The 14,608-nt window shown below is 38.1% G+C and overlaps 1 protein-coding gene across 1 annotated transcript in view; it reads left to right on the top strand.

The window, feature by feature from the left end:
- Positions 1 to 14,608, top strand: part of LOC113113426 (NACHT, LRR and PYD domains-containing protein 12-like) — a 47,510-nt gene that overhangs the window by 21,805 nt on the left and 11,097 nt on the right. The window contains exons 9-10 of the mRNA XM_026279606.1: positions 6,638 to 6,808; positions 11,136 to 11,306. Of these exons, the coding sequence (XP_026135391.1) occupies positions 6,638 to 6,808; positions 11,136 to 11,306 (342 nt within the window). The remainder of the gene's footprint in view (positions 1 to 6,637; positions 6,809 to 11,135; positions 11,307 to 14,608) is intronic.

The following is a 14,608-nucleotide window of genomic DNA, read 5'->3' as shown; positions in this document are numbered from 1 at the left end:
GAAACCGACCCGAATAAGAACGCAGATTTTGGTGCCTCATTTTGTCGCCTCTTAAATAACTGAGAAATTGATTTAAATATTTGTCCTGGTTCTCCGGAATGTACAAAAGAAGCACGGGCGTCGCTAGGCTTTTTTAGCGGGGCTACAGCATTTAGCTCCATAAACTGTAGACAAATGTGATCGCATCAGAGTCAGTTCCTTTAAATTTCATTTGATAAAGGTGGCAGATCTGTCTCCTCCCCGTCTTTCAGTGTGCTCTTCAATCCCCAGACCATGGCGGAGCAGCGTGAGCGGACTCAAAGAGGACACAAGGTGTGTGTTTATAGATAGATTTTTAGAATATTTGTATCTGTGCAGTTCTTTGTGGCCATGACTCTGGACGAGTGGCCATCTTGGGCCTTGGCGCCGGGTTAGCGGCCATTTTGTGCTGTAGTGCTGGGCTGGCGGCCATCTTGTGCGGTGGCACTGGATTGGCGGCCATCTCGTTCTGTGGTGCTGGGCTGGTGACCATCTTGGGCTGTGGCGCTGGCTCAGCAGCTGTGATGTGAAGAGTCTTGGGAATCTCTAAGATCTTTGACAGCATAGCGAAATAATCCAAGAATGAGTCAGTGGCCATATTGGGCGTTGGCGCTGAGCTGGCGGCCATCTTGCACCGTGGCGTTGGACTGGTGATCACCTTGTGTTGTGGTGCTGTGTTGGTGTCCATCCTGCCTCGTGGCACTGAACTAGCGGTCATCATGGGCAGTGGCGCCACCGTGGCGGACGTGCACTTCCTCTCTCCTCTCCGTCCGCCATGGTGAGACAGTGGCTCTGATCCATCCCACACGAGCCCCGGGTCGAAGGAAGGCCATGGTTGAGAGCGGTGCTGAATCTCCTCTCGACCACTCCCTCCTCGGCCACCTCCCCTGGTCGCCCAGAAAACCACCAGGCGAGTTCCCTCAAATCCATTCCTCTCCCGCTCTGTGGCTGGGGAGGAGACATAAGCAGACATACCGCTAGTTCTCTGTGTGACGGAGTCCTTCTGTCACGGCCGGGATACAAGGAAACACGGTGAGAGAACCAAGTGCGGGTATGTCGTTTATTTGGGTAAATCCAGAAGAGAAACAGTCCAGGCAGGGGTCAAAACCAAAACATCAACCCAAAACATAAACAGACTAGGACACAAAACAAGAGCATAAATAGAGACGGACGTGAATAAACAAGGACTCTGTGACACATACTAAGACAGACCGGGTTAAATACACAAGGAGAGGCAAACACTAATGGGAAACTGACAGAGTGTGATGATTATTAATCAGTGACAGCTGGGTGCAATAATTAAACAGGGACGTGAGGAATGTGATTAATGAAGTGACAGACACCGTGGGAAAAGAGGATATCTAGTGGACACCCAGGGAACACAACCCAGACTCTGTGACAGTACCTGGATGGGAGACCTCCTGGGAACACTAGGTTGCTGCTGTAAGAGGTGCTAGTGAGGCCAGCAGGGGGCGCTCACCCTGTGGTCTGTGTGGGTCCTAGCACCCCAGTGTAGTGATGGGGACACTATACTGTCAACAAGCACCCTCCTTCGGATGAGACGTTAAACCGAGGTCCTGACTCTCTGTGGTCATTAAAGGGATAGTTCACTCTCAAATTAAATTTTGGTATGTTTACAAAATTGGTATGTTCTGCACAGAGAAGTCCAAATTAAACAATTCCCCATTGTAAATACACATTGATGACCTAAGACACGAAACTAGCAGTTTGTGTAAGAAAACGTGATGTACATGCGTGAGAGATCACTTCCGGTGCTTTCCACGCTTGCGCAGACTAAGGTGGTGGTGGTGACCATAGACCTCCATTATGTGAGTCACAGAATAGAACGGTTGGACCTAAAAATATTAAAATGGGAAACACTGCGGAAACAAAGAAACCTACATCTTGGATGTCCTTGAGGTAAGCTAAAACATACAAAAATTTAATTTGAGAGTGAACTATCCCTTTAAAAATCCCAGGATGTCATTCGAAAAGAGTAGAGGTGTGACCTCGGCATCCTGGTTAAATTCGCTCATTGGCCTCTGACCATCATGGCCTGCTAACAATCCCCATATCTTCTGATTGGCTTCATCACGCTGTCTCCTCTCCACCAGTAAGCTGGTGTGTGGTGTGTGGTGTGCGTTCTGGTGCACTATAGCTGCACAGGAGCCTCCTATGCAAGTATGGCAAGCACATCTGGCATTGCACTCAAACTCATCCAGAAGCTCTACCAGGGTGCACAACATGTGGGATTGAGGATCGAGCAATCTGGGGGGAGTCAAACGCATGGGCACAGCCCAAACACTGAACACAGTGAACATACTCGTCAGAAAGTGAGAGGTAGAGCCCACAACCAGAAAGACATGGATGGAAAAGGTATGATATAATACACACAAATCCACCTGGTGATTTGCTCTTTAAGAGAGTTTGCTCTTTTAAAAATAGCTCTCAAAGATTGCAGTTGAAGCACCCAGGGGTACCCACGTGACAATTAGAGACTGCTGCCTGTGCTGTAGATCCAACGACAAGAGCTCAAGAGATGAATGAATGCTGTTAACTCTCACAAAGAGACGCAGCATCTGCTCCAAAGAACAGAACGAGTGTGCAAATGCCAAAGATGGCCTTTTTATACCCAGATTCCTGGGGAGTGGCCAGCTATGCAGATTTTGTTTGCCAGTTGTCACTGGCCTTTTCTTAGTGATGGCAGAGGTGTCTTGGCTCCCAAATGTGACTTCTAATGTCAGTTCGACACAACATTTGAAGTGACAGACTGAAAGGAAACTATACATATTCCTTTAACACAGCATGCAAAGTAGGAACATCACAAGATACAAACAATTGGTTTGCACTTATGCACCTTGGGAGCTTAAGCAATATTCTTAATCCACCATTAAATGCAACCTGAATCTTTTTAGTATTAGCTTTACTCTAACTGCACCATAAATGTGCAGTTTAAAAGGAAGTACAGTTTAGCTCTAAAACATGCTATATTAATATCATCAGTGCACATATAAAATTTACGAGCCAACAATTTACCTGTCTGTATAGCTTACAGCACGGGCGCTGCACATCATCATCATCATTTAAATAATTTCTAATAATGTGATACAGTTATTTTATTTACCACATTGAATACTTAAATATAAAAGAGAATAACTTTTGCTTATGATCCTTTTAACAATCATAACTGCACTCTTTTTGGTATTTAATTTAATATCATGCTGCACACCATAGTTTGGATATACACTAAGCAACTGTTGTAACCCAGCACTATAAATGACAGAATAACAAACTCATCAGCAAACATCAAATGGTTGATAAGATTATCACCTATTATACATCAATTTTTATGTTAATTTAACTCAATAAATAGATCATCTTTAAAGGGTGTTTTTTCTCTAAGCTTTCATTGTGTTTATCAGGTGCAGACTAACGTGTTAATGCTTTGTTTAAAAAAACAAAAAACAAAATGTTTTATTCAAAAATATTTTCACATCAATCACCTTTATTTATGTAGTGCTTTAAACTAAATACATTGCGTCGAAGCACTGAACAACATTCATTTGGAAAACAGTGCCTCAATAATGCAAAATGATAGTTAAAGGCAGTTCGTCATTGAATTCAGTGATGTCATCTCTGTTCAGTTTAAATAGTGTCTGTGCATTTATTTGCAATCAAGTCAATGATATCACTGTAGATGAAGTGACCCCAACTAAGCAAGCCAGAGGCGACAGCGGCAAGGAACCGAAACTCCATCGGTGACAGAATGGAGAAAAAAACCTTGGGAGAAACCAGGCTCAGTTGGGGGCCAGTTCTCCTCTGACCAGACGAAACCAGTAGTTCAATTCCAGGCTGCAGCAAAGTCAGATTGTGCAGAAGCATCATCTGTTTCCTGTGGTCTTGTCCTGGTGGTCCTCTGAGACAAGTTCTTTACAGGGGATCTGTATCTGGGGCTCTAGTTGTCCTGGTCTCCGCTGTCTTTCTGGGCAGTAGAGGTCCTTTCTAGGTGCTGATCCACCATCTGGTCTGGATACGTACCGGATCCGGGTGACTGCAGTGACCCTCTGATCTGGATACAGACTGGATCTGGTGGCTACGGTGACCTCGGAACAAGAGAGAAACAGACAAATATTAGCGTAGATGCCATTCTTTTAATGATGTAGCAAGTACATAGGGTGTCATGTGAAGTGTTTCCGGTTCCGGTTTACCTAATTAATGCAGCCTAAAAAATCATTTAATGGATTTGGATATTAAAAGCATATTAGTATGTTATGTCTATGCCAGGTTAAAGAGATGGGTCTTTAATCTAGATTTAAACTGCAATAGTGTGTCTGCCTCCCGAACAATGTTAGGTAGGTTATTCCAGAGTTTAGGCGCCAAGTAGGAAAAGGATCTACTGCCCGCAGGTGATTTTGATATTCTAGGTATTATCAAATTGCCTGAGTTTTGAGAACGTAGTGGACGTAGAGGAGTATAATGTAAAAGGAGCTCATTCAAATACTGAGGTGCTAAACCATTCAGGGCTTTATAAGTAATAAGCAATATTTTAAAATCTATTCGATGTTTGATAGGGAGCCAGTGCAGCGATGACAGGACCTGGCTAATATGGTCATACTTCCTGGTTCTAGTAAGAACTCTTGCTGCTGCATTTTGGACTAGCTGTAGTTTGTTTACTAAGCGTGCAGAACAACCACCCAATAAAGCATTACAATAATCTAACCTTGAAGTCATAAATGCATGGATTAACATTTCTGCATTTGACATTGAGAGCATAGGCTGTAATTTAGATATATTTTTGAGATGGAAAAATGTAGTTTTACAAATGCTAGAAACGTGGCTTTCTAAGGAAAGATTGCGATCAAGTAGCACACCTAGTTTCCTAACTGATGACGAAGAATTGACAGAGCAACCATCAAGTCTTAGACAGTGTTCTAGGTTATTACAAGCAGGGTTTTTAGGCCCTATGATTAACACCTCTGTTTTTTCTGAATTTAGCAGTAAGAAATTACTCGTCATCCAATTTTTTATATCGACTATGCATTCCATTAGTTTTTCAAATTGGTGTGTTTCACCGGACCGTGAAGAAATATAGAGCTGCGTATCATCAGCATAACAGTGAAAGCTAACACCATGTTTCCTGATGATATCTCCCAAGGGTAACATATAAAGCGTGAAGAGTAGCGGCCCTAGTACTGAGCCTTGAGGTACTCCATACTGCACTTGTGATCGATATGATACATCTTCATTCACTGCTACGAACTGATGGCGGTCATATAAGTACGATTTAAACCATGCTAATGCACTTCCACTGATGCCAACAAAGTGTTCAAGTCTATGCAAAAGAATGCTGTGGTCAATTGTGTCAAACGCAGCACTAAGATCCAATAAAACTAATAGAGAGATACACCCACGATCAGATGATAAGAGCAGATCATTTTTAACTCTAAGGAGAGCAGTCTCAGTACTATGATACGGTCTAAATCCTGACTGGAAATCCTCACATATACCATTTTACTCTAAGAAGGAATATAATTGTGAGGATACCAACTTTTCTAGTATCTTGGACAGAAAAGGGAGATTCGAGATTGGTCTATAATTAAAAAGTTCTTTGGGGTCAAACATCATTTACCTTTATTCCACACCGCTCTGTCCCTTCTCTGATAAAGATGCGGATAATTCCGGCTTTCATGAAGCACCTTCCTCAGAAATAGGCAATGGGCTCTGATTGGTCAGCCAGCCCAGTTTGTTGTGATTGGCTAAACCGCCTCTAGTGCATGTCTAAATGTCCTGTCTCTCACCTCAGCAGCATGTGCTTCAGTTGTAACGTAAACAACAGCATGTTAATATCAACTTATCAGTTTGAGCCCGATTGAGAAGCAGAGGATGTTATTGAAAAGGATCATGCAGAATCAGTACAAGTGTGGCTTTTAATGGTAAGCCTATGTTTTTTTGTTTGTTGTTCTCTCATACTTTTAGATACGCTGTTATTGCTGCTTCTGTTATCTCTTAATATATGGTTTTATCCCGATTAAAGCTTTAATACAGTATGGCAACTGTATGCGCGCCCATGTTTAACGCTTCTCATGACTATGTGAAAATAAGAGTATAAATGAAACTCTTCATTTTTGGAGTAGAGCTGAATTAGAGAGAGAGAGAGAGAGAGAGAGGCAGAACGTGTGCAGAGCAGCGGTCGCAAGGAACAGTATCAAGAAACTCTGCTTTAGATCATTAGAATCATTCGAAGACCATTCATCATGATTCATATATGAATAGATTTCTACGTGCACCCATAGTTTTCTCTTCCTCTTCTCTAAAACAGCACAACATGGCCTCGGCCCCTTTGCTGCCTTTTCCCAAGGATGGAGTTTATCTGGGTTTGTAGTGTTGTAGTCCTTACCAGCCCTTTTTTTAGGCATCAAACTGCCAGAATTGTAAAAGTTGTTTTCTACGTTTGCATTGAACTTTCAGCTTCATAACTTTGCAGATATTTTTTCTCAAACAGCAACATTACATAGTAACACTAAAAAAAGTGAGATCGCAATCAACCACCCCTTAAAGGATTCACTGATAAAACTGATCTGAATTGGTAAACTGAAGATTCTGTGATTTTTCTCCACAGGTTGAATGATTGTGGCATCACAGATGAAGGTTGTGGTGCTCTGGCTTCAGCTCTAAGATCAAACCACTCACACCTGAGAGAACTGGATATGTCTTGGAATAAACTAGGAGATTCATTGAATCTGCTCTACCCTATACTACAAAGTCTTCACTGTAAACTGGAGAGACTGTGGTAAGGTCATATACGACACAATGTAAAATATTTGTGAAGTACAAACATAAAAATTCTAAAAATAAATAAATCCAAACACAAAACAATATAAACACAGTGGCATATCTAAAAAGTCAGAAAACTAAATGACAAGACAGACAAAGTTAAAATTAGGTATTTGTCAGGATCTGAGTGCAGAGTGAGAGATACACAGAACTTTATTAAACACACAATGAAACACACGCTCATGCATATTACCTGTTTGTGTATTGTTTCTTTGTGACATCTCCATCTACTGCCCTGGCATGCATAATGCAGTGTTAAAGTCCTTTTTGCAAAACTGTGTACATATAGCAGAAAACTATGGGATTATAATCCCGCCAAATGTATTGCAGTCACAGAGCGAAAAATAACAAGCAAAGATCAAATATTAAAAACACGTGTAAAATAATAATGCACAAAACCGATGAAACAAATGCAGTTTTTTTTTTAAATAACAAAAAACGCAGTCATGGATCGGAAAATAATAAGCGTAAATCAAAAATGTGAACACATTTAAAATTCTATTGCACAAAACTGAAATTCGTATAAAACCAATTAATAATTATTAATTAAAATCAAAAACTAAATTTAAATGGATCAAACTAGCAAAATTGAATTACGCTTAATTTAATTGGAGCCATAATAATTTTTTTCAATGTAGAAGTTGTTGAAAAAACAGAAGATTTCACTGCTGTCATTGATTCAACGTGACTAATAAACATAAGACTACAGCAATATATGTTTTATTTGAGTTCTTATTATTAGAATTTTCATTATAATAAGGTATATATATAGTGCAATGCTAATCTCTGCTTAGAATACTATGAAATATGTTGCATGCCTTATTCTATGTACGAATTCTGTGTTGACGTTAGCTCCAGGGCGCTTCAGCTGTTTCCGTCTAACTTTAGCTTTACCACAGCCAGTCCTTCGGGAATCTGCCTTATGGTTAAACATGAGATCTAAATTGTTTTGGACGGTTAATCTTTAATCTTCTTAATTATTTGTTCTAGAGCATTTTTTGGGCGGTGGGTAAGATAAGTTAGTGCTAGTAGTGGCGGCTCGTTCACTGATAAAAAGGATTTTGTGGTGAAGTAAATACTACATAAAAACAAAAGTAATTTCTACATTAAATAATTTAGTTAAGTCAAGAATCGAAAAACATTGAGTAAATTCTATGTAAGTACTCAATTTAAGCTTGTAGAAATTAAAGTTGGAACTCATTCGTATATTTTACTTGGAACAGTTTGTTATATTACAAGGATTCTTTAAGTAAATATCAAAGTTTTGATCCCATATTTCCCATCATGCACTGGGGCATGAATAATTTGAAAATGTTACATTTTTCACTGTTTTCGAGTTGTATTTTCACTGTTATTGGGTTTGCTTTATTTGTCTGAATATTAATGAAACATATAATAAGAGATTAAAAATCTATTGGATTAAAAAAAAAATTGTATGTAGAAATTAAATGATTAAATTGATCTGGTGTACATAATTATAGTAAATTCTACTAAAATTATGAATATAATTAATTTGACATTACTGAAAGAGATGAATAAACTCAACTTATAAAATATAAGAACACTCAACTTAAAAAAATATATTTATATCTGGATTTAGATACATTTATTTCGTGCAACCTCTTGACATAATAAAATTAACTTAAGTCAACATAACATTTGTTTTAGTGTATAGGGTTTTCCTAGATTTGTTCTTCTGGGCGTATTTAAAATTTCCACTCAACGGTGCCCCATTACATTCAGATGGAGATTTACTGCTGATTACAAAACCATGCTACACTGAAAGATATGCATGACAATCGCAACTTCTGCCTATTTTCTTTTTATTTGTTTTCATTTTGATTTAAGGAAAATGCTGTCATGTTATTCTGATGCATATATCCTGATTTAAAGCTGCAATATGGGATTTTTGTAATTGACCACAAGAGGGCAATAAAAAACCAACAATAACAAAGGCGAAGCTTGATGATGCTATGAAGCAGGTGACGATGGGAGATGTCGTTTTTAATGCGTTTTCACCATAGCAATGTATCTAAATTGGATAAACGAATCATGATCACGGATGAGGTAATTTATTCGTTTTTGTATTACCTGTATATCTGATCGTATTATTTTATGTAATACCCCTCTCTCCCGGGTCCTCTCTGACGCTCCTTGAACTCGCTTCGAGTGGGGCTCAAACCCGGGTCTTCGGCATGGGAGGCGGACGCACTAATAAGGAGACATATATTATCCCGTGACAGCTTACAGCTATATGTTAAATGATTTGCTGGGTTAATGTTGTGCAGTGTTACGTGTTTATGGTTAATGCTGTGTTGTTTAACGTGCTCAAACCAATCGTTCTAAAAGTAAATTTGAACGAACATTTGCAAGTAATGACTAAATATATTTTTAACAACACATATGCGATTGTATTTAATTGTACTGCCAAAATCTCAGTCACCACACGTGATAAAAATCCTTACCTTAGTACAAAGAGCAATATAACTTTGTTTATAAGTGCTATTACTGAAACTGAAACAGTCCATTTGCCACGTTATGTTATTTTCTCACAGGTAACGTTATTGATAAAAAAAAATGCTACAGTGACAGAATGTACAGGCATGTGGTGTAATTCATATCTATTAAAATCATCTTTACTGTAACTATTACGTTACTTGTACAATAACAAAATAAATAATTGATTTGCTTACCTGTCTATCAATACACTCGCGAGAGCAGAGTCTCTGTCAAGTCCAAGATTTTCGCGCAGCTCTCTCCATCTTGTAAATGCCTGGCCGATATTTATCCTGGTTTTATTCCTCCGTTTGTCACACAGTCTGCGTGTATCCGAATATGGACGCTTACATTTACTGGCACTTCAATACTCGCCAAAGAGTAATCGTGAACCATAACAATGACAACCAAACCATACGAGCGGCTATAACATAACCACCACTTCCGCATTTGACCATGTGATATTCCGGTGTGGTGGAACATCACATGGTCTACACCGGAAACAATGTATAGAGCGGACATTGCGTCACTGAGAGGCGACATTTCTTTTCCGGGACGGCCAGTTATTTAAAATCGGAATTTCTCTGAAATAAAAAATCTTTGGAGACTTTTGAGATATTGTAAGTACACAACTGGAGGAAATATATCACACTGTGCAAGTTATTTTCGGAAATTTTATTACAAAATTCCTCCATATTGGAGCTTTAACGGGGTGCACAGAAGACTGTTGTGTGTGTATATACAGTACTTCAGAGCTTCACCGCCTTTTTTTATTAAAGAAATGCAAGAACAGAATTCAAACAACATACCACATTACAGGGCATCTATGATGAAAAAAGGTGTTACTTTATTAGAAGAGTACTTTACAAAAAAAAAAAAACTTTATAATTATTGAAGTCTTACAAACATGCTTTAAAGGCAATCTGAGCAGTGCATTAATATGAGTGATGACCGCTATTGTGGGAGAGGCTTGATGGAGCACAGGAGATGCTGATAACCTTGACCAGATGATCTTGATCCTTAAGAAGCTTTAATTAACACTGTCGCATAACAAATCTGCTTAGCTAATCACAGCAATGAAATAATTTTTTTTTTGAATAACCAGTATCAGTCATCACGATTACTAGATCTGGAATCTTTCAAATCATTTCAGATGTATTAAGCAAGGTACAAAGAAAGGACCCAGATGTAAAAACTGCTAGTGATAAATAATAAACTACAAAAACATAATGGCACTACAAGGAGGTAGTGATTAGCCAACCGAGACCCAGGAAACTCAGATGGACCCATTGCAATTTCAAGTTCACTAAATTGTTCCACTTGAAGGATGGACATCAATAGCTCAGACACTCAATAGCTAGATCAACTCACAGTCACACTTTATTACAATAAATATATAAAAAGTAAAACTTGTATATAAAAAAAGCACATTAGAAAAGGGATCAAGTCCATAAAAAGAAGCCCAATCCACAAAAGGTTCTTTAGTGGTGTGTTTTCAATGGTAAGCAGTTCATAGTCCCAATGTAATGTGGCTCTCCACAGATTTAATGGCGGCACAACAGAGGAAGATAAAGAATACACTGCTATTATCTCTACTTCAATTGGACATATACAGACAAATAACTTTTTCCCCTCACACATGCACACACATACACAATAATACCACACTCCACACAATAACAGTTTCAAAGAATAAAAAATGTGCTCTAATTTTGTACTCTCTTTCCTAATGAGTAAACTGGTGATCTGATCTGAGAGAGTGAAGATTGTGTGATTTTTCTCCACAGGTTGAGTTATTGTGGTGTCAAAGATGGAGGTTGTACTGCTCTGGCTTCAGCTCTGAGATCAAACCCCTCACACCTGAGACAGCTGGATCTGACTGGGAATAAACTAGGAGATTCAGTGAAGCTGCTTTCTGCTGTACTGGAGGATCCTCACTGTAAACTGGAAAGACTGTGGTAAGATCATCTCTCTGATAGTATTTGTCCTCAGAAAGGCGTGTTCCCCAAATATAATCAAATAATTATGGTTGTAATCAGCTATAACCAGCTTGTAAAATAAATGTTAGGTAAACACAAACAAATTAATCACAAAAGACTGAAAATGAAGTTAATTTCCTTCATCTCCATCACATCGCATGACCCTCCTGTCTTTGACCCACCAAACATTTACTGGAGCTTCGGTTCCTTCTGCTAGTTTGTTTAATGCTCCTTCCACCTGCTCATCTCTGTGTAAGAGTTTATTTCCTCTTTTTTGCCACTTGTTCTGAAATCCCATGGGCTCATTGTGCTCATAGATGTCATACAAATTTTACGTGAATGCTCAGATTCTAATGTGTGATTTAGTGATCTATTATGTTTATATGCTGCCAGATGAGACCAAACATGACTTTTTTTTGTTTACATAAATTATATGTAATGGGAACACTTGGCTCCTGTGAAGTAAATGGCCTCCTGTAGGTGTTAGAGGAGCAATTGACTGTTTCTCCGTCCTTATATCACTATGAAATAATATCTCACACGGCTTTGTGTGTCTGTTCTGTCCTGAAGTACATGACAGATTAAAACGATATCATTGAGCATCAACATGCATAAATATTATTCTATCAGCATCAGTTTGCGGCAATCCTTGTCATTATAATGCCAGTTTCATGCCTGTTTCACACTGCAAGCTTGAGCTGTCCGTGAGCAGTGCGTGAGCGTAACTGCATTGTCACTGCCGCTGCAGATGTGCCAGGGTATTCACACTGGAAGTGTTTGTACAACATCACCGCAGCGGCTCCAAAGCTACATATTTCTCTACAAGGAGAGCTTTAAATATGTTTTTAGTGGTTGGTCAATTATAAACTTGAATGTTTTGAAGTCTTGAAAGTTATAACACGGGAATTCGCGTGAGGGAAAACTACTCGTTTCAGTCATAGGCCTACTCAAATATAAAACATGCTGTTTATATTTTTATTATTATTTATCCTTATTTTTTTAATAATACAAACTTTTACCATAGGCTCTTACCCAAATATGTGGTATTAACCAAGTTCATTGCGTGTCCATAATATTCACATCCATTTCTTATAAGCTGTCAATATGATTTTAGGCTTCGTAAATTACTTGTGATTAAGGTCTGTTTTTGTAGTTGATATCGTTGGATTTTAACTACTCATTAGGCTAAGTAAGAATCTCAAAATGTATTCTATTTATGTAGAGCTGAATAAAAAGAAAAAAAAAATTGCTACGCGTTTTTAGCCAACCCTAATTTAAACATGAATAGTTTTCTTAGAAGCTGTCAATATGATTTATACGATTGTTTTTTGCTTGGGTTCATCTAGTGTTCTTGTTTGTAATTTTTGCCTTTTGCCTTGTTGTCTGCTTTTGTAACTGAAGACCTGGAGCGATATAATTATTTATTCTATTTAAACTAGTTGTTAAGTAAGAATTCATAGAGAAATTCCTAAAAAAAATATTTAAGGGTTTGTTCTAACCTAGGCGAACACGCTGAGCGTTCATAATATTTTTATTAGGCCGAATATTGAATATGGCTTATATGGCAATTAAACAAGTTAAAATGGGTAAATATATAATGCTCATGGCAATTTAACATTAAAAGAAAAATGGCTAAATGTTCTATACATATTTTTTATTCTTCATTTTCTTCCCTGACATAATCCAATTCATGATAAAACACACTAGACATGCTAATTATGTGCCATATTCGGAGCCAGGTCTATTTTAAATTATAAAAGTAATTAAAGTGACAGCACACTTTTGATGGACAAAATAACTATGATTGCACACAAAATGTGCTAAAAATGCATAGAATAACAATGCCTAATGTGTTTTAACATGAATTGGAGTATGTCATGAAAGAAAATAAAGAATAAAAAATATGTATAGAACATTTAGCCATTTTTCTTTTAATGTTAAATTGCCATGAGCATTATAACTTAAAACATTTTAATCAAACTCACAAAGAACAATTCATCTGGCTCAATATCTTTAGTTGCAATGGAGTAGGCTATAAACATAAGTAATGTATTATTCATTCAATATTGACAGCTTCTGTAAATATTATATTCTGTACATGTGTTCATTTACGATTGACGTGACAGACATGCAAGTTTTATTTATTTTCAGTTCCACAGTTCAAAACCATATTTACAACTTCTAAGAAAAATATTAAGCTTTAAATTGCGATTGGCTAGAAACGCATAGCCTAATTTTTTCATTCAGCTCTACATAAATAAGAAATTATTTTTAGCCTCTTAGCCTCATGATTAGTTAAAATCCAACTATTAATTCACATTTCTCCTGATCACTTACAAAAACGGCACTTAATCACAAGTAATTTACAAAGCATATTGACAGCTTCTATAATGGATATGGAGATTATGGACATAAACTGAGATATAACTTGGTTTATAGCACATATCTGTTTAAGCACCTAGGTAAAAGTATGCATTAAAAAAAAAATTATAAACAGCACGTTCTATATTTGACTCTGACTGAAACAACAGGAGCGATTTTTGTTGTTTACCATTTACACGCAAATCCCTATTTTTACAAACTTTCAAGACTTCAAAAAGTTCAGGTTTATGACTGACCAACCTTTAAAGAAACACTCCCAGTGTGAATACTCTGGCACATCTGCATCTGCAGTGATGCTGTAGTTACGCTCACACGCCGCTCATGCTTGCAGAGTGTAACAGGCGCAATTCCTTTCCTGCTCTGAGACCAGAGTGAATAACCTCTCAGATTATGCATGTAACAGTGGTTCCTTCGGAGGGAATGAGACTCTGTATACTCTAGTGGTTGCAATGGGGAACACCTCCAGCAAGACCGATCAATTCTGATGGGTGCCGACTGGTTTTAAGGGATGCTCCTCCCTTGGAGGGGTCTGATGCTGTGTTGCATCAGGAAAGGAGTCAGAAGTGTGTCCTTCCCAGACAGTACTTCTCAGTTGTTTTTGTTCAAAGATCTCTTTTGCTAGTGACAGCAGCTCCTGTAACTCAGAAATAGGTGTGTCCATCTGTCCTTGTGTAGCCTTCTGTAACAATGTACAAACTTCACAATCATCCTGAAGAAGAAGGCGGGAGGGAAATAAAGACAAAACTAGTGCTGTCAATTGATTAAAAAAAAAATAATTAATTAATCGCATAATTTTTTTAAATTAATCGCGATTAATCACGAGTAATCGCAATTAAAAGACTGAAACTTTTTGGATATGTAAATGTGAAATGTTAATAATTAATGTAAACTCAAGACAA

The sequence above is a fragment of the Carassius auratus genome, chromosome 14, assembly GCF_003368295.1.
Source record: "Carassius auratus strain Wakin chromosome 14, ASM336829v1, whole genome shotgun sequence".
In the NCBI taxonomy this organism is placed as follows: Eukaryota; Metazoa; Chordata; class Actinopteri; order Cypriniformes; family Cyprinidae; genus Carassius; species Carassius auratus.
Note: the sequence above shows the minus strand (reverse complement) of the source record. Positions and strands in the feature narration are given on the sequence as shown.